This window comes from Anomaloglossus baeobatrachus, chromosome 4 (genome assembly GCF_048569485.1).
Source record: "Anomaloglossus baeobatrachus isolate aAnoBae1 chromosome 4, aAnoBae1.hap1, whole genome shotgun sequence".
Taxonomy (NCBI): domain Eukaryota; kingdom Metazoa; phylum Chordata; class Amphibia; order Anura; family Aromobatidae; genus Anomaloglossus; species Anomaloglossus baeobatrachus.
In genome coordinates, this window is record NC_134356.1 from 417,386,093 (window position 1) to 417,404,970 (window position 18,878).

Genomic DNA, 18,878 nt, shown 5'->3' on the forward strand with positions numbered 1-18,878 from the left:
CTCCATTCACTGTAATGTAATCGCGAAATTCCGGGGATATACCGCAGGTAGCAAATGATGTGCGGTGTACCCCCGATATAGCCGCGATTTACCTGCGGTAATGCTCATCGCTGCCTGCGGTTTTGCAGGGAGTGATGTCATTATGCCAGGAAGAGGAAGCGGAGCAGAGTAAACACACACGTCACACTCCCTGGATGCCGCACAGAAGCGCTTCCGTGTGACGTCCGGCGGGTGCCCGTGCAGTCTGTGTCCCGCTCCGGCCCCGCCGCTGCCAGCACAGCAGTGTCAGTGTCTGCCCGCAGTGTCAGCGGCTTGTCACCCCGCAGCGCAGTGCGTGCAGCCGCGGGGATGCCGAGCGCTGCTGTCAGGAGGTGAGATGAAATCATTACCTGCTGTGACGATCTCCTACCTCCTGACGTCACCGCGGTCACTGCTGTCTATGCCCGTCTCGCGAGCGGCCCGAGACTGTCACTAGCGGTGACGTCACGGGCTCTCACGATACTGCGGACAACGCGGCGGGCATAGAAGTCAGTGACAGCGCTGATGGCAGGACTGCACGAGATCATCACAGCAGGTAATGATCTCATCTATCCTCCTGACAGCAGAGCTCGTCATCCCCTGCAGTGACCTGGGCTGACCTATTGATGTTAGCTCAAGTCACTGCATTGCTCTCCCAGCCAATGGGGAACATTCTGTTCTTCATGGACTGGGACAGTGACTATGGTATGGATCGCCGTGGGACGCCCCCCCCCCCCCCTTATTGGATTACGCCGGACATAGAATTGATTGTTCTTATCAATAAATTGGTGAAAGAGGGAATGTTTTTTTTCAAATAAAACTTTTTTTGTTGTCTATTTTATATTTCTTACTGACTGGGTTTGTGATGTCAGGTATCTGATAGACGCGTGACATCACTAACCCCAGGGCTTGATGCCAGGTGACATTACACATCTGGCATCAACCCCATATATTACATCGTTTGCCACCGCACCAGGATAACGGGATGAGTTGGGGCGAAGCGCCAGGATTGGCACATCTTATGGATGCACCACTTCTGGGGCGGCTGCAGCCTGCTATTTTTAGGTTGGGGAGTGTCCAATAACAGTGGACCTCCCTAGTCTGAGAATATCAGACCCCAGCTGTCCGCTTTACCTTGGCTGGTGATGCAATATGGGGGGGGACCCCACGTTTTTTGTTTTGAATTATTTATTTAATGTAAAATAGCGTGGGATGCCCTCTGTTTTGGATTACCAGCCAAGGTGAAGCTGCCAGCTGTGGTTTGCAGGCTGCAGCCGTCTGCTTTGCCCTAGCTCGCTACAAAAATAGGGGGAACACCAGGTCATTTTTTTTTTAAATTATTTATTTATTTTTTTGGATAAATACAAGGCTAAGCACCCTTTACTGCCACATGAAAGTCACTAAAGGGTGCCAGCTTAGAATATGCAGGGGGGTGGGACATTATATAGGTCTTTCTCATCTATCTATCTATTCATCTATCCATCTTTCCCTCTATCCATTATCTGTCTATCGATTATCTATATTATTTATTTCTGTTCAGCATAAAAAAACCGCAGGGACCAACCTGCGGAAAAACCGCGGCAAAAATCGCATGCGTTTTTCCCGCGGATTTGGTGCGGCTTTTTACCGCAGGTGCGGTAATCTTCAACTCCCAGAAGTTTCTCAAGAAATTTTCTTGAGAAAAATTACTTTTCTAGTGCGCACATAGCCTTACTGTTTCTGTGGGTGACAATGATAGCCAAGCACAACTCTCCAATATCTTCGTCTTTCCGATAGGCAATGAATAAAGCAAAACAGCACTTACATGCCAGCTTGCTTTATTTTCTACTGTTTATGCCTATGGTCTTGCAGCCGGGGAAAATAAAAGTCCCATACAGTGGTGGTCGATGGGGTCATAGCACAGATTTAACAAGTAATCTCTGAACACGTGATAAATGGGACGCTCCATCTCCAAAAATTAACTAATGAAATGGAGGTAAGAAGCTAGTGATAAGGCATTTACAGCAGAATATTGGGCATCTGGATTCAGCCTCCTCTGACCCGGAGGTGCAGGATTCTAGATTCTATTCTTTCAGAACTATTTGGGCATGGCCAGAGGACAGATTTTAGGCATCAGGACCAACGTCTACTTGTCACAAGACAAACATTTTATACTAAGCATCATAACACATACATCGCATTTTAGATTGGTTTGTAAATGTTGAGAGACTGACCTGTGTGGTAGCAGTAATCGATAACACAAAAGTGGGAACGGTAGAACAGCTCAGATTTAGCAGCCGGCCCTGGAAGGAAAAGTAGCGAAATACAAATTTTTGAAAGTGGTATTATTAAATTGTTCCTTGTTCAGTCTGTAATGCATTTACTAATGAGAAGAGGCACCGGGGGTCTGCAGATAGTATGAAATTTGCAGTGCTGGGTTGGCGGTCATGGAGAACAGATGTAGCCGCTAGTTAGCCATCGCTCTGGGGATTGCCCACATAAATTATACCGAACAAATGCAAAAATGTATAAAAAAAATAAATAAATTAATGGACATAGAAGAAATCTGTAAAGAATGATACATAATATAAGTAACATTTGTCTATAGTTGAATATACTGATACAACACATTATCAGAATTCACTGAGCTGTAAAACGAGAACTACAATCTCAATGACCTACTCCAGTACTACCAGACTAAAGAAAAAGAAGGGAATTTTGTTTACTTACCGTAAATTCCTTTTCTTCTAGCTCCTATTGGGAGACCCAGACAATTGGGTGTATAGCTTCTGCCTCCGGAGACCACACAAAGTATTACACTTTAAAAAGTGTAACCCCTCCCCTCTGCCTATACACCCTCCCGTGCATCACGGGCTCCTTAGTTTTGGTGCAAAAGCAGGAAGGAGGAAACTTATAAATTGGTCTAAGGTAAATTCAATCCGAAGGATGTTCGGAGAACTGAACCATGAACCAAAAGAACAATTCAACATGAACAACATGTGTACACAAAAGAACAAACAGCCCGAAGGGAACAGGGGCGGGTGCTGGGTCTCCCAATAGGAGCTAGAAGAAAAGGAATTTACGGTAAGTAAACAAAATTCCCTTCTTTGTCGCTCCATTGGGAGACCCAGACAATTGGGACGTCCAAAAGCAGTCCCTGGGTGGGTAAGAGAATACCTCGATAAAAAGAGCCGAAAACGACCCCCTCTTACAGGTGGGCAACCGCCGCCTGAAGGACTCGCCTACCTAGACTGGCGTCTGCCGAAGCATAGGTATGCACCTGATAGTGTTTCGTGAAAGTGTGCAGACTAGACCAGGTATCTGCCTGACACACCTGCTGAGCCGTAGCCCGGTGCCGCAATGCCCAGGACGCACCCACGGCTCTGGTAGAATGGGCTTTCAGCCCCAAAGGAAGCGGAAGCCCAGAAGAACGGTAGGCTTCAAGAATCGGTTCCTTGATCCACCGAGCCAAGGTTGACTTGGAAGCCTGCGAACCCTTACGCTGGCCAGCGACAAGGACAAAGAGCGCATCTGAACGGCGCAGGGGCGCCGTGCGAGACACGTAGAGCCGGAGAGCTCTCACCAGATCTAACGAGTGCAAATCCTTTTCACATTGGTGAACTGGATGAGGGCAAAACGAAGGTAAGGAGATATCCTGATTGAGATGAAAAGGGGATACCACCTTAGGGAGAAATTCCGGGACCGGACGCAGAACCACCTTATCCTGGTGAAAAACCAGGAAGGGGGCTTTGCATGACAGCGCTGCCAGCTCCGACACTCTACGGAGCGATGTAACTGCCACTAGAAATGCCACCTTCTGCGAAAGACGTGATAAAGAGACATTCCGCAGCGGCTCGAAAGGTGGTTTCTGAAGAGCCGTTAGCACCCTGTTAAGATCCCAGGGTTCCAGCGGACGCTTGTAAGGTGGGACTATGTGGCAAACTCCTTGCAGGAACGTGCGGACCTGCGGAAGCCTAGCTAGACGCTTTTGAAAAAATACAGATAGCGCCGAAACTTGTCCCTTGAGAGAGCCGAGAGACAAACCCTTGTCCATTCCGGATTGAAGGAATGAAAGAAAAGTGGGTAAGGCAAAGGGCCAGGGGGTAAAACCCTTATCCGAGCACCAGGATAAGAAGATCCTCCAAGATCTGTGATAGATCTTGGCGGACGTTGGTTTCCTGGCCTATCTCATAGTGGCAATGACATCTTGAGATAACCCTGAGGACGCTAGGAGCCAGGACTCAATGGCCACACAGTCAGGTTGAGGGCCGCAGAATTCAGATGGAAAAACGGCCCTTGAGACAGCAAGTCTGGGCGGTCTGGGAGCGCCCACGGTGGACCCACCGTGAGGTGCCACAGATCCTGGTACCACGACCGCCTCGGCCAATCTGGGGCGACGAGAATGGCGCGACGACAGTCGGACCTGATTTTGCGCAGCACTCTGGGCAGCATCGCCAGAGGAGGAAATACATAGGGCAGTCGAAACTGCGACCAATCCTGAACTAATGCGTCCGCCGCCAGAGCTCTGTGATCTTGAGACCGGGCCATGAATGCCGGGACCTTGTTGTTGTGCCGTGACGCCATGAGATCGACGTCCGGCGTTCCCCAGCGGCGACAAATCTCTCGAAACACGTCTGGCTGCAGAGACCATTCCCCCGCGTCCATGCCCTGTCGGCTGAGAAAATCTGCTTCCCAGTTTTCTACGCCCGGGATGTGAACTGCGGAGATGGTGGAAGCTGTGGCTTCCACCCATTGCAGAATTCGTCGGACTTCCTGGAAGGCTTGACGACTGCGAGTGCCGCCTTGGTGGTTGATGTATGCGACGGCAGTGGCGTTGTCCGACTGGATCCGGATCTGCCTGCCCTCCAGCCACCGATGAAAGGCCAATAGGGCTAGATACACTGCCCTTAACTCCAGAATATTGATCTGAAGGGATGACTATCGGAGTCCAGGTTCCCTGAGCCCTGTGGTGGAGAAAAACCGCCCCCCACCCTGACAGGCTCGCGTCCGTCGTGACCACAGCCCAGGTGGGGGGTAGGAAGGATTTTCCCTGCGATAGAGAGTTGGGAAGGAGCCACCACTGAAGTGACGTCTTGGTTGCAAGGGAAAGAGACGTTCCTGTCGAGTGAAGTCGACCTCCTGTCCCATTTGCGGGGAATGTCCCACTGGAGTGGCCGCAGATGGAATTGTGCGAAGGGCACTGCCTCCATCGCTGCCACCATCTTCCCGAGGAAGTGCATGAGGCGCCTCAAGGGGTGTGACTGACCCCGAAGAAGAGATTGCACCCCTGCCTGCAGCGAAAGCTGTTTGTCCAGCGGTAGCATGACTACTGCTGACTGAGTATGAAACTCCATCCCAAGGTACGTCAGTGATTGGGTCGGTGTCAACTTGGATTTTGGGAAGTTTATGATCCACCCGAACTGCTGGAGAGTCGCCAGAGCGACTGTAAGGCTGTTTTGACACGCCATCTGAGAGGGTGCCCTGACCAGAAGATCGTCTAAGTAGGGAATCACCGAGTGGCCCTGCGAGTGTAGGACCGCCACAACAGATGCCATGACCTTGGTGAACACCCGTGGGGCTGTCGCCAGGCCGAAAGGCAATGCCACGAACTGAAGTGTTCGTCCCCGATGGCGAAACGCAAAAAGCGTTGATGTTCGGGTGCGATCGGCACATGGAGATAAGCATCCTTGATGTCGATCGATGCTAGGAAGTCTCCTTGTGACATCGAAGCGATGACAGAGCGGAGAGATTCCATCCGAAACCGTCTGGTGCTCACATGTCTGTTGAGCAGTTTGAGGTCCAGGACGGGACGGAATGAACCGTCCTTCTTTGGCACCACGAACAAGTTAGAGTAAAAGCCGCGACCATGTTCCTGAGGGGGAACGGGGATCATAACTCCTTCTGTCTTCAGAGCGTCCACTGCCTGAAAAAGTGCATTGGCTCGCTCGGGGGGCGGAGATATTCTGAAGAAACGAGTCGGGGGACGAGAGCTGAACTCTATCCTGTAACCGTGAGACAGAATGTCTCTCACCCATCGGTCTTGAACATGTGGCCACCAGGCGTCGCAAAAGCGGGAGAGCCTGCCACCGACCGAGGATGCGGTTCGGGGAAGCCGAGAGTCATGAGGAGGCCGCCTTGGAAGCAGTGCCTCCTGCGGCCTTTTGGGGGCGTGACTTGGACCGCCACGCATAGGAGTTCCTCTGGCCTTTCTCCGGCCTGCTGGACGAAGAGGATTGAGGCTTGGCGGAGGGACGAAAGGACCGAAACCTCGATTGTATTTTCCGTTGCTGAGGTCTCTTTGGTTTGGACTGGGGTAAGGAGGAGTCCTTTCCCTTGGATTCCTTAATAATCTCATCCAATCGTTCACCAAACAAGCGGTCGCCAGCAAACGGCAAACCGGTTAAGAACCTCTTGGAAGCAGAGTCTGCCTTCCATTCACGCAGCCACATGGCCCTGCGGACTGCCACAGAGTTATCGGATGCCACCGCTGTACGGCTAGCAGAGTCTAAAACTGCGTTCATGGCGTAGGAAGAAAGAAGGGAATTTTGTTACTTACCGTAAATTCCTTTTCTTCTAGCTCCTATTGGGAGACCCAGACGATTGGGTGTATAGCTACTGCCTCCGGAGGCCACACAAAGCATTACACTAAAAAGTGTAAGGCCCCTCCCCTTCTGGCTATACACCCCCAGTGGGATCACTGGCTCACCAGTTTTAGTGCAAAAGCAAGAAGGAGGAAAGCCAATAACTGGTTTAAACAAATTCACTCCGAAGTAACATCGGAGAACTGAAAACCATTCAACATGAACAACATGTGTACCCGAAAACAACCAAAAATCCTGAAGGACAACAGGGCGGGTGCTGGGTCTCCCAATAGGAGCTAGAAGAAAAGGAATTTACGGTAAGTAACAAAATTCCCTTCTTCTTCGGCGCTCCATTGGGAGACCCAGACGATTGGGACGTCCAAAAGCAGTCCCTGGGTGGGTAAAGAAATACCTCATGTTAGAGCTGCAAGACAGCCTTCCCCTACGGGGAGGCAACTGCCGCCTGCAGGACTCTTCTACCTAGGCTGGCGTCCGCCGAAGCATAGGTATGCACCTGATAATGTTTGGTGAAAGTGTGCAGACTCGACCAGGTAGCTGCCTGGCACACCTGTTGAGCCGTAGCCTGGTGCCGTAATGCCCAGGACGCACCCACGGCTCTGGTAGAATGGGCCTTCAGCCCTGATGAAACCGGAAGCCCAGTAGAACGGTAGGCTTCAAGGATTGGTTCCTTGATCCATTGAGCCAGGGTGGATGTTGCAGCCTGCGATCCCTTGCGCTGACCAGTGACAAGGACAAAGAGTGCATCCGAGCGGCGCAGGAGCGCCGTGCGGGAATGTAGATTCTGGGTGCTCTACACCAGATCCAACAATGCAAAGCCATTACATATCGATGAAATGGATAAAAGGAAGGTAAGGAGATATCCTGATTGTGATAAAAAGGGGATACCACCTTAGGGAGAAACTCTGGGATCGGACGCAGCACTACCTTATCTTGGTGAACACCAGGAAGGGAGCTCTGGATGACCGCGCTGCTAGTTCTGACACTCTCCGAAGAGACGTGACCGCTACCAGAAAGGCCACTTTCTGTGAAAGTCGAGAAAGTGAAAACAACCCTCAGAGGCTCGAAGGGCGGCTCCTAGAGAGCAATTAATACCCTGTGCAGATCCCATGGGTCTGACGGCCTCTTGTACGGAGGGGCAATGTGATAATCCCCCTGCAGGAACGTGCGTACCTGAGGAAGTCGTACTAGGCGCTTCTGAAAGAATACCGACAGCGCTGCGACTTGTCCTTTAAGGGAGCCGAGCGACAAACCTTTTCCCAATCCAGATGCAGGAAGGGGGGAAAAAGGAGACAATGCAAATGGCCAGGGAGACACTCCCTAAGCAGAGCACCAAGATAAGAATAACTTCCACGTCTTGTGGGAGATTTTGGCAGACGTCGGCTTCCTAGCCCGTCTCATGGTGGCAATGACGTCTTGAGATAATCCTGAAGACGCTAGGATCTCGGACTCGATGGCCACACAGTCCGGATCAGGGCCGTAGAATTCAGTGGAAAGAACGGCCCTTGGGACAGTAAGTCTGGCCGGTCTGAGAGTGCCCACGGTTGGCCGACCGTGAGATGCCACAGATCCGGGACCACGACCTCCTCAGTCAGTCTGGGACGACGAGGATGGCGCGGCGGCAAGCGGAGCTGAGCTTGCGTAGCACTCTGGGCAACAGTGCCAGAGTAGGAAACATAGGGTAGCTGGAACTGCGACCAATCCTGAACTAGGGCGCCTGCCGCCAGAGCTCTTTGCTCGTGAGACCGCGCCATGAAAATCGGGACCTTGTTGTTGTGCCGAGACGCCATTAGGTCGACGTCCGGCATCCTCCAGCGGCTACAGATTTCCTGACACCATACTGGGTGCAGAGGCCATTCCCCTGCGTCCATGCCCAGGCGACTGAGGAAGTCTGCTTCCCAATTTTCTACGCCCGGGATGTGAACTGCGGATATGGTGGATGCTCTGTCCCCCACCCACATCAGAATCCGCCGGATTGCCTGGTAGGCTTGGCGATGCGTGTTCCGCCTTGGTGGGCGATGTCTGCCACCGCTGTGGAATTGTCCGACTGAATTCGGATCTGTTTTCCTTCCAGCCACTGCTGGAAGGCTTGCAGGGCAAGATGCACTGCCCAGATTTCCAGAACATTGATCTGAAGGATGGACTCCTCTGGAGAGAGTCCTTGACCGTCTGAGAAGGGAAACGTTCCTTTCTAGGGACGTCGACTCCCCAACCCATTGGCAAAGCATGTCCCATTGAAGTGGACGCAGTGAAACTGCGCGAAAGTGACTGCCTCTGCATGAGGCGTCTTAAGGGGTGTGACTGGCCTTGAAGGAGAGACTGCACCCCCGTCTGTAGTGAACGCTGCTTGTCCAGCGGAAGCTTCACTATCGCTGAGGGAGTGTGAAACTCCATGCCCAGATATGTCAGCGATTGGGTCGGTGCCCGATGTAACCTTGAAAAGTTGATGATCCACCCGAAACTCTGGAGAGTCTCCAGCGCTACGCTCAGGCTGTGTTGGCATGCCTCTTGAGAGGGTGCCTTGACAAGTGGATCGTCCAGTAAGGATCACAGAGTGACCCTGAGAGTGCAGGACTGCTCCCACTGCTGCCCTGAACTTGGTGAAAACCCGTAGGGCTGTCGCCAGACCGAAGGGCAGGGCTACGCACTGAAGATGCTCGTCTTCAATAACGAAACGTAGCAAACGCTGGTGCTCTGGAGCAATCGGCACGAGGAGATAAGCATCCTGATGTCTATTGATGCTAGGAAAATCTCCTTGAGACATTGAGGTAATGACGGAGCGGAGGGTTACATCCGGAACCGCCTGGCCTTCACGTGCTTGGTGAGCAGTTTTAGGTCCAGAACGGAACGGAAAAAAACACCCTTTTTTGGCACCCCAATAAGATTGGAGGAAAAAACCGTGTCTTGTTCTTGAAGAGGAACAGGGATTACCACTCCTTCTGCCTGCAGAAGAGCATCGGCTCGGTGGGGGGGGGGGGGGGGGGGGAGTTCTGAAGAATCGAGCCGGAGGACGAGAACAGAGCTCTATCCTGTACACGTGAGACACGATGTCTCTCACCCACCGGTCTGTGACCTGTGGCAGCTAAATGTACCCAGAAGCGGGAGATTCTGCCACCAACCGCGGATGCGGGGAGAGAGAGCTGAAATACATGAGGAGATCGCCTTGGTAGCGGTTCCTCCTGCTGCCTTCCTTGGGCGTGAATGAGCCCGGCCGGAATCTGAGCCCCTCTGAGCCTTTTGAGCCCTTTTAGACGAGTACAATTGGGACTTGCCCGAGCCTGGGAAGGACCAACCTCGACTGTCCCCCCAGGACAGCATTACTAGGGTAAGTCGCAATGCAGACATTGCGAGGTTAAGGACACCACCTGCGGCACAGATGTACATGTGCTCAAGACCAGCTGCGCAAGACCAGCTGAAATAGCTTAGAGTGCCCATACGGCTGCGAATGCCGGAGCAACCGACACGCTGATAGCTTCACAGACAGATTTCAACCAGAGGTCTATCTGTCTGTCAATGGCATCTTTAAGTGAATTCCCATCTCCACTGCAACTATGGATCTAGCCGCAAGCCTGGAGATTGGGGGATCCACCTTTGGACCCTGGGTCCAGGGCTGTACCACATCAGGGTAAAGGGATAACGTGCATCCTTAATACGTTTGGAGAAAACGTTTATCTGGTAAGCGTGGTGTTTCTGAACTGCGTCTCTGAAGTCAGCGTGGTCAGAAAAAGTACTCAATCTACGCATGAGTACTGAAAAAGGATTTCTCCTGCTGTGAAGCTGACTCCTCCACTGGGGGAGCTGAGGGAGAAATATGCAACATTCCATTGATGGACGCTATAAGATCATTCACTATGGCGTCACCATCCGGTGTATCCGGATTGAGAGCGGTGTCAGGACCAAAGCCCTGATCAGCTACGTCTGCCTCATCATACAGAGAGTCGTCCTGCTGGGACCTTGACCAGTGATGAAGCCGAGTGTCGCACCCAGCGAGCTAGCTTAGGCTGTCTGGGACTGCCGTCCGTGTCAGAGCCTTCACCCTGGAATGCCTGGGACCCCCCCGGAGCACTGAGTACGTTCCAAATGAGGGTGGCCAGGGAGCATTAATCAAGATTGCCCATGGCCTGTCTGGAGTGCAAAGTCTCCATCCCATGACAATCTCCGTCCCTGTCCCTGGACAGGGTTCACAGGTGGTTTCTTTGGCCACTTCTAGTAGACACCCCGGCTGACCAAGTGCTACAGGGGAGCATTGCCCACAATGGGGGTCAGTGAAACCTGCCGGTGGAACAGTATCACATGCAGGAAAAGCAGCATAGAAAGCCTGTGTTGCTTTTTTGCTGCTGTATTCTAGTCATCTATGCAATGTACAACATACAAGCATAAACACTTCAGCACATGCAATACAAGCAGCATAGAAAGCCTGTGCCTTGGCACCCTTGCTTTTTTGCTGCTGTTGTCCAGCCATCTAGGAGAATATAGCCCAGAGTAGCGACCGTACAGTGCAATGTATAGCATACAAGCATAAGTACAAATGAACACTTCAGCACATGCAATACAAGCAGCCTATAAAGCCTGTGCCTTGGCACCCTTGCTTTTTTGCTGCTGTTGTCCAGCCCTCTAGGAGAATATCGCCAAGAGTAGCGACCGTACAGTGCAATGTATAGCATACAAGCATAAGTACAAATGAACACTTCAGCACATGCAATACAAGCAGCATAGAAAGCCTGTGCCTTGGCACCCTTGCTTTTTTGCTGCTGTTATCTCGCCATCTAGGAGGGCATATAGCCAAAGATAGCGACCGTACAGTGCAGTGTATAGCATACAAGCATAAAATACAAATGGACACTTCGGTATTTAGTGGGGTCAGCACTTCAGGTGCTGCTTACCGCCCGCCTATAACGCGGGTGTGTGGTCGCCAGAGCCCTGTGTTGGTTGCCCAGAGCATGTCTCCGTTCCCCAGCTCGGACGGCGTGCAGGAATGGCTGCCGGCGTCCTTCTCCAGCTCGTGTGACGAGGGGCGGGCCGTGGGCGTGCCCCAGACAAGAGCGGGAAACTGGCGTCCCACTGTGTCCAGTGAAGGGGGCTGGAGAATGCAAAGCAGACTCCAGCCCTCGGCGCTGACTGTCTGTACAGCGTCCCGCCTCTCCCCTGACTGGCAGGGCTGGAGGCGGGAACGAAACGAAAACTAGGCCGCAAAGCCGGGGACTCGAGTAATAAGCGCGGCCGTCCATGTGCACGGCCAGCGCGGAAGTCCCCGGCGCACCACAAGTCCCAGCCGCGCCACAGTGTAAAAAACACCCAGCAACGGCCGGCGCGGCAGTTCCCAATACATAAAGTCACTCAGCAAAGCTGTAGTGACTAATAGCACGAGCGCTCTGCGCTGTTGCCCCCGGCGCACTAACACTCCCAGCAATGCTGGTGTGTGTGTGCGCGCTTGCCCGGGGACACAGAGTACCTTAATGTAGCAGGGCCTGTCCCTGACGATACTCAGCTCCATATCCAGCAGGTTCTCTGGGTCTGTGGATGGAGCCCGGTCTCAGTGCCTGGAGACCTGTAAGATCCCACTTCACCCAGAGCCCTGAGGGGGGATGGGGAAGGAAAACAGCATGTGGGCTCCAGCCTCCGTACCCGCAATGGGTACCTCAACCTTACAAACCGCAAGTGGGGTGAGAAGGGAGCATGCTGGGGACCCCATATGGGCCCACTTTTCTTCCATCCGACATAGTCAGCAGCTGCTGCTGACTAAACAGTGGAGCTATGCGTGGATGTCTGACCTCCTTCGCACAAAGCAGAAAACTGGTGAGCCAGTGATCCCACTGGGGGTGTATAGCCAGAAGGGGAGGGGCCTTACACTTTTTAGTGTAATGCTTTGTGTGGCCTCCGGAGGCAGTAGCTATACACCCAATCGTCTGGGTCTCCCAATGGAGCGCCGAAGAAAAGCTGACGCCTGAGAAGTCAAAGACACAACCTGCGGAGCAGAATTACGTGTGACCGCATTAATCTCAGCCAGACAAGCTGAGATAGCTTGTAGTGCCCACACGGCTGCAAAGGCCGGGGCAAAAGACGCGCCCGTGGCTTCATAGATGGATTTCACCAGGAGCTCTATCTGCCTGTCAGTGGCATCCTTTAGCGATGATCCATCTGCCACCGATACCACAGATCTAGCCGCCAATCTAGAGGCTGGGGGATCCACCTTGGGACATTGAGCCCAGCCCTTGACAACGTCAGAGGGGAAGGGGTAACGTGTGTCAGTGAGGCGCTTAGTAAAGCGCTTGTCCGGAACCGCTCTGGGCTTCTGGACAGCATCTCTGAAGTTGGAGTGATCGAAAAACGCACTCCGTGTACGTTTAGGGAACCGAAACTGGTGTTTCTCCTGCTGAGAAGTCGACTCCTCTACAGGTGGCGGCGGGGGAGACAGATCTAACACCTGGTTGATGGACGAGATAAGGTCATTTACTATGGCGTCCCCTTCAGGTGTATCAAGATTGAGAGCTGGAACCCGCAGGTAACTTAGCCGCACAAGAGGTACAGGTCGCAAAATAACCCTGTGTTTTGGACCCCTTGCTCCTTGTGGACGACATGCTGTTGTCTCCTAGGAGAGTGATCACTGAGGGTATATGGGAAGGGTATACAGCCCGACCGAACAGAGATATATAAATATATATAGTATCTATTCCGGTACCCTAAGGGGACCAACACCGGGTGACCGGTGTGGCTTACCGACCGCTAAAAAGCGGAGTGTGTGTCCTCCAGATTCCCTGCCTTAGGTCTCCCAGCGTTGCAGAGCTCTTTCCAGGAAAACTTCCACAGGCAGAGTGCCAAAAAAATGGCTGCCGGAGCTCTCAGGGGAGGAGAGAAGCCGTGGGCGGCGTTAGAAAAGTGCGGGAATCTGGAGTCCCCACAGTGATCAGTGAGGGGGGGAGGAACATACAGGATGCCCTGGCCCTCACAGCCGACGTCAGGTCGGCAGTCCCGCCCTTATCCCTGATAGACAGGTCCGGGGGCGGGAGTTTTGCTACTAAGCCGCAATTGAAGCCGGGGCCTAAATTTAACACCGCGGCCGACAAACAGGCGCGGTCGGCGCGGAAGTCCGCCGGCCGTCACAAATAAGCAGCTGCTGCAGCGTCCGGGATGTAGGCGCTCCATGCACATCCCCCATGGGGGTACAGAGTACCTTAGTGATGCAGGGCCCGGTCCCTGAGGATTAACCAACTCCTGTCCGACAGATTCCCCCAGGGGCTGCGGAGGGAGCACGGTCCCAGTGACTGGATGACCGCTCAGGATCCCACTTCTCCCAGAGCCGCAAAGGGATGGTGAAGGAGACGGCATGAGGCTCCTGCCATTGTACCCGCAATGGGTACCTCAACCTTAACAGCACCGCCGACTTAGGGGTGAGAAGGGAACATGCCGGGGGCCCCGTGGGAGCCCACTTTTCTTCCAACCGATATAACTAAAATGAGAAGCTGAGTGGATGTGTGCCTCCTTCCACATAAAGCAAAAAACTGAGGAGCCCGTGATGCACGGGAGGGTGTATAGGCAGAGGGGAGGGGTTACACTTTTTAAAGTGTAATACTTTGTGTGGCCTCCGGAGGCAGAAGCTATACACCCAATTGTCTGGGTCTCCCAATGGAGCGACAAAGAAAATCAGGAATGTATCCACTTTTTTCATGAACAGTGGAAAAAAGTGCCAGATTGTTAATGACCGTCCAGTATATTCTGGCAGTTGGCAACCCTATTTCCATGGCCTGAGCACCATGGTACAGAGTTGTAATAGACTGGCCAGCCATGGTAGTAGTGCCGCCATGTTCAGGCCTATTATAGCTAAAAAGTAGAGATGCGTAGAGACTGTGCGATGGGTAGGCTTAAGATTGGTAATTAAACCAGAGAAGTGCCAGAGCACTATGATACATCAAGGCAGGAGTAAGGCCATGTGCACATGTTGCGTTTTTTTCTTGTGTATTCGACTATGTGCCCACGTTGCGTTCTGTCCCTGCAGAAATTTCTGCAGCGATTTCAACAGCACACATGCGCTTCAAATCGCTGCAGAAACTGTCCGTAATGAAAAGCAGATTTCATGCGCTCTGGATGCAGCCTCTCCCATAGACAGAGCGGGGGATGCATCCAAAGCGCATGAAAGAAGTGACATGTTGCTTTTTAGAATACGCCACGTGGGCATGCATTAGGCACAATTTTCATAGATTGTGCTGGGGACGCATGCAGTTACGCTGTGGTGCAGAACGCAGCGTAACTGCATGAAAATACGCTACCTGGGCACAGAGCCTTAAACTGCTCTGTGTAAATGACAAACTGAATGCTTGTGCTTCCCCAGCAAAATCTATGAGAAGTCAGAATTTCCATCCGCACGTTACAGTTTTTTGTCAGCGTTTTTTTTGGCAAATATTTGTCAAAATCTTTGACAAAAAAAAAAAAGCTTCTTCATTGTATTTTGTCAACATTTTTCACCCATTGACTTCTCAATCTGAAAACGCACTGTCCAACACGTGGTTAAAACGCAGGGAAAACATGGTCAAACTGCATGCGTTCTCATTACCAGCACATAGACTTGAGATTTAGTAAAACTCCTCCTGCCATGCAGTACATAAATACGGTGAAGGAGGCTTCAATACCTCAGCCAGGAGAACAATCCTTTTGCCATCAGGAAAGATGACATGGTCAACTTGAGACCGCACTCGTTCCCATGTCAGCTCAGGAGTACGCAGACTTGCCTGAGAAGAGAAAAATCAATATATATGTAATGTTACGCTTATTAAATCAATCACTAAGAAAAGTATTTAACAAGACAGATGGGGTGTTTCAAAGAACAATTCATAAGTGTAAAGCTAAAATGCGCCCATCATCATATAACCCATTATATACAATTATCCCTGCTATTAAATGAACATGTGGCAGCAGTGTCAGACTGGCTACCGGAGGAACTGCAGTAATACCAGTCCTGGCCGCGGTTACCTGCACTGAACTTCGGAGTGCTCAGATGAGCTCCGGAGTGCAACCCGGCCTGTCCGCAGCTGAATGCAGGTTACCGCAGCCAGGACTCGTATTAACAGAAACAGCCGGTAATACCAGTCCTGCCTGCGGTTACCTGCACTGAACTCCGTAGCTCTCACCTGAGCTGCGGAGTTCAGCCTGGCCTGTCCGCAGCTGTCATGGACTGAACTGTGATAGCCGGGGAATCAGTCGACGCTCACAGTTCAGTATTGCAAACCCGCGGCCCAGTCCAGGCTCCACTCCGGAGCTCAGCTGAGAGCTTCGGAATTCAGTGCAGGTAACCGCGGCCAGGACTGGTATTACTGGCAGTTCCTTTGGTAGCCAGTCCGACGCTGGGTGGCAGTGTCCCTGGCATATCGTCAATTGATCATCCCCGGCATATTGGATTACTACTTACCACATCTATCTCGGTATTGGAGTGCCCCATGTTGCAGACAATACAGCCGTTCTTCATACGATCTAGGTGTTCTCTCGTCACCACATTCTTGTTGCCTAACAGATTAACATCTTATGCTTTAGGCTGCACGTTATAGTTACATCTCTCAATTAAAAGCATTACACAAGGTGGAAAGTACTTTTACAATGGGTACTTGTGATAATTCACAGGAAGATATCAAAAGGAAAAACGTTTGCATCTAAAAATATGTTAAAGGGAATCTGTCACCAGGTTTTCACTCCCCCATCTCAGAGCAGCATAATGTAGAGACTGAGACCCTGATTCCAGCGATGTGTCACTTACTGAGTTGTTTGCTGTATAAAAATCAATATTTCCTCTGCTGCAGATCTAGATACAGAGCTCCGAATATGCTGGACTACCACCTGCAGCACGCCAAGTAGTTCTCTAATGATAATCTAATGCTGATTTAACAGTGATTTTATGAAAATTAAAATAAGCCGCTCACTAAGTGACATTGCTGGAATCAGGATCTCTGCCCTTATGTTATGCTGCTCTCAGATTAGGTGGCAAAAACCTGGTGACAGATTCCCTTTAAGTGTGAATGCACGATCAGTAAGATGCTAGAATAAAGCCTCAACGGCACTAATACCAGGTTTGGTAACAATCTTTATACACCACCACCATAGGTGCTTGTCATGTATGGTCCAGCTATCATAACAACTAAGAATATACATGTAAAGCTGCAGAAGCCAGTCATCAGCCATGATCTGTATGAGCACAGATACAAAGTGCTACAGATTACATGGAAATAGAGGAAAGAAAGGTCCAGACCCAGAGGAAAGTGTGGAAAGAGAGAGCAGATGAGTGAGGTGAAGTGAGAGGCCAATCTAAAGAGATCAGTATTTAGGGCATGGGGAAAAGGGATTTCCAAGACACTAGAAACTCCCCAAATGTTTCCTTTGTTGCAATATGTTATAAAGAAAAACAAACAAAAAACAAACCCACACATACGGCGACATTTCGCCTACAAATAGCCTTCTTCAAAACAAATTAAGGCTATGTGCGCACTGGAAAATGGAATTTTCTCAAGAAAATTCCGCAGGCATTGAAAGATTACCGCACCCGCGGTAAAAAAACACGGCAAACCGCACCTGAAAACCGCATGCGGTTTGCCGCGGTTTTGCCGCGTGCGGGTTGGTACATGTGCTTTATTGCATTCAATGCAATAAAGCACATTGAAAGAAAAAAAAAAGAAAAAAAAAAAAGTCATTTCATTCTGAGATAGATAGATAGAGAAATAGACAGAAGAATAGATAGAAGAATAGATAGAAGAATAGATAGATAGAGTCCCTGTGAGCACACGCTGCATTTCCCACGGTCGGCAGTGAGTTCACATTACCGGCCGTGGGAAATGACCGGTAATTACCTCTGCTGTCTCGCTGCGAGGCTGCATTCAGCAGTGGCTGTGTCACTTGCTTCTGGATGCCAGCATCGCAGGACGCCGGAGCAGTGGATTACGCCGGAACGGTGTGTTTCGGGGGGTTAATAAACGGGTGAACCAGGAGCTTTTTTGTGTTTTATTTAAAATAAAGGATTTTTCGGTGTGTGTGTTTTTTCACTTTACTTACGGGTTGATCATGTCAGCTGTTTCATAGACGCTGCCATGATCAAGCCTGGACTTAGTGGCGGTGATCCGCCGCCATTAACTCCTTACATTACCTTGATTGCCACTGCATCACAGCAACAAGAAGAGCTGGGGACACTCCGGGACTGCCGCATAATGCATGCGACAGTCCCGGGGCAGCTGCGGCTGATATTCTCGGCCGCGGGAGGTGGGAGGGAGGCGGGGGATATTAACCCTGGCCCTCGCCCTCCCCAGCCTGAGAATACTGGGCCGCCGCTGTGCGCTTACCTCGGCTGGAAGGTAAAAATACGGCGGAGCCGACGTGTTTTGTTTTCTATATTTCCGTTTGCTTTCTATGTGTATTCTATATGCCTGTGTCTGTGTTCAATGTCTGTGATGTCTGTGTGTCTGTGATCTGTGTGTGTGTTTACGCTCTGCTCCGCTTCCTCTTCCTGTCATAATGACATCACTTCCCTACAAACCGCAGGCAGTGATTTACATTACCGCAGGTAAACCGCAAAATAACGGAGGGAATAACGCGGGAAAACGCAACGAACCACACAGAATTTGCTGCCTGCGTTATTCCCTACGGGATTTCACGATTACATTGCAGTCAATGGATTAAAAACCCGCAGCGACGTGCGGAAAAGACGTGACATGAAATTGTTTTTTCTGCGGGAATCCCGCAGCAAAACATGCAGCTGGCAAATCCGCATAGTGCGCACAGCATTTTTTTTCCATAGGTTTTGCTGGTGATTCACTGCAGAGATGTTATGAACATAACATGCAGCGAAACATGCAGCAAAACCGCAGGAAATCCGCGGGAAAAAACAGTAAGTGCGCACAGGGCCTTAAAAAGAAAAAACTTGAATTATGGCTTGAAAAAAGCTGCGTGGCTGCATCGTGTAATTTTATTTCGGTTTTTTTAAACAACTGAAGCAATAAAAAGGACTATTTGTGGAATATTTAGTGCCTTGGAAATACATTTACTCTGTTGTGCTAAGCAAGTAGGTTTAATGTCGCTTCCAAAAGAAAACACAGATCGGCAGAAGTCCTGTGGGACTTTCAATATAAAACTGTCTTTAAGCTAAACATAAAACTGTTGATATCCAGAATTAACCTGGATTTTCTGGGGTAGTACTTTCCAGACAACTGGTGCAGCATGATTAAAGTCTTGGTAGATGTGAGTGTTGGGTTCAGATTATAGAAAATATTAGTCTTAGGACATTAGCAGAATGGAGAGCGTGGGTAGGTTGGT

General features: G+C 50.8%; 1 protein-coding gene across 6 annotated transcripts in view; it reads right to left on the reverse strand.

Annotated features, from left to right (window-relative positions):
* Positions 1 to 18,878, reverse strand: part of AHCYL2 (adenosylhomocysteinase like 2) — a 206,846-nt gene that overhangs the window by 40,458 nt on the left and 147,510 nt on the right. For all 6 annotated transcript variants that reach the window (XM_075345364.1, XM_075345367.1, XM_075345365.1 and 3 more), the window contains exons 12-14: positions 15,997 to 16,091; positions 15,221 to 15,319; positions 2,232 to 2,300 (exon numbers count right to left, since the gene is read on the reverse strand). In XM_075345364.1, coding sequence (XP_075201479.1) covers positions 2,232 to 2,300; positions 15,221 to 15,319; positions 15,997 to 16,091 — 263 coding nt within the window. The remainder of the gene's footprint in view (positions 1 to 2,231; positions 2,301 to 15,220; positions 15,320 to 15,996; positions 16,092 to 18,878) is intronic.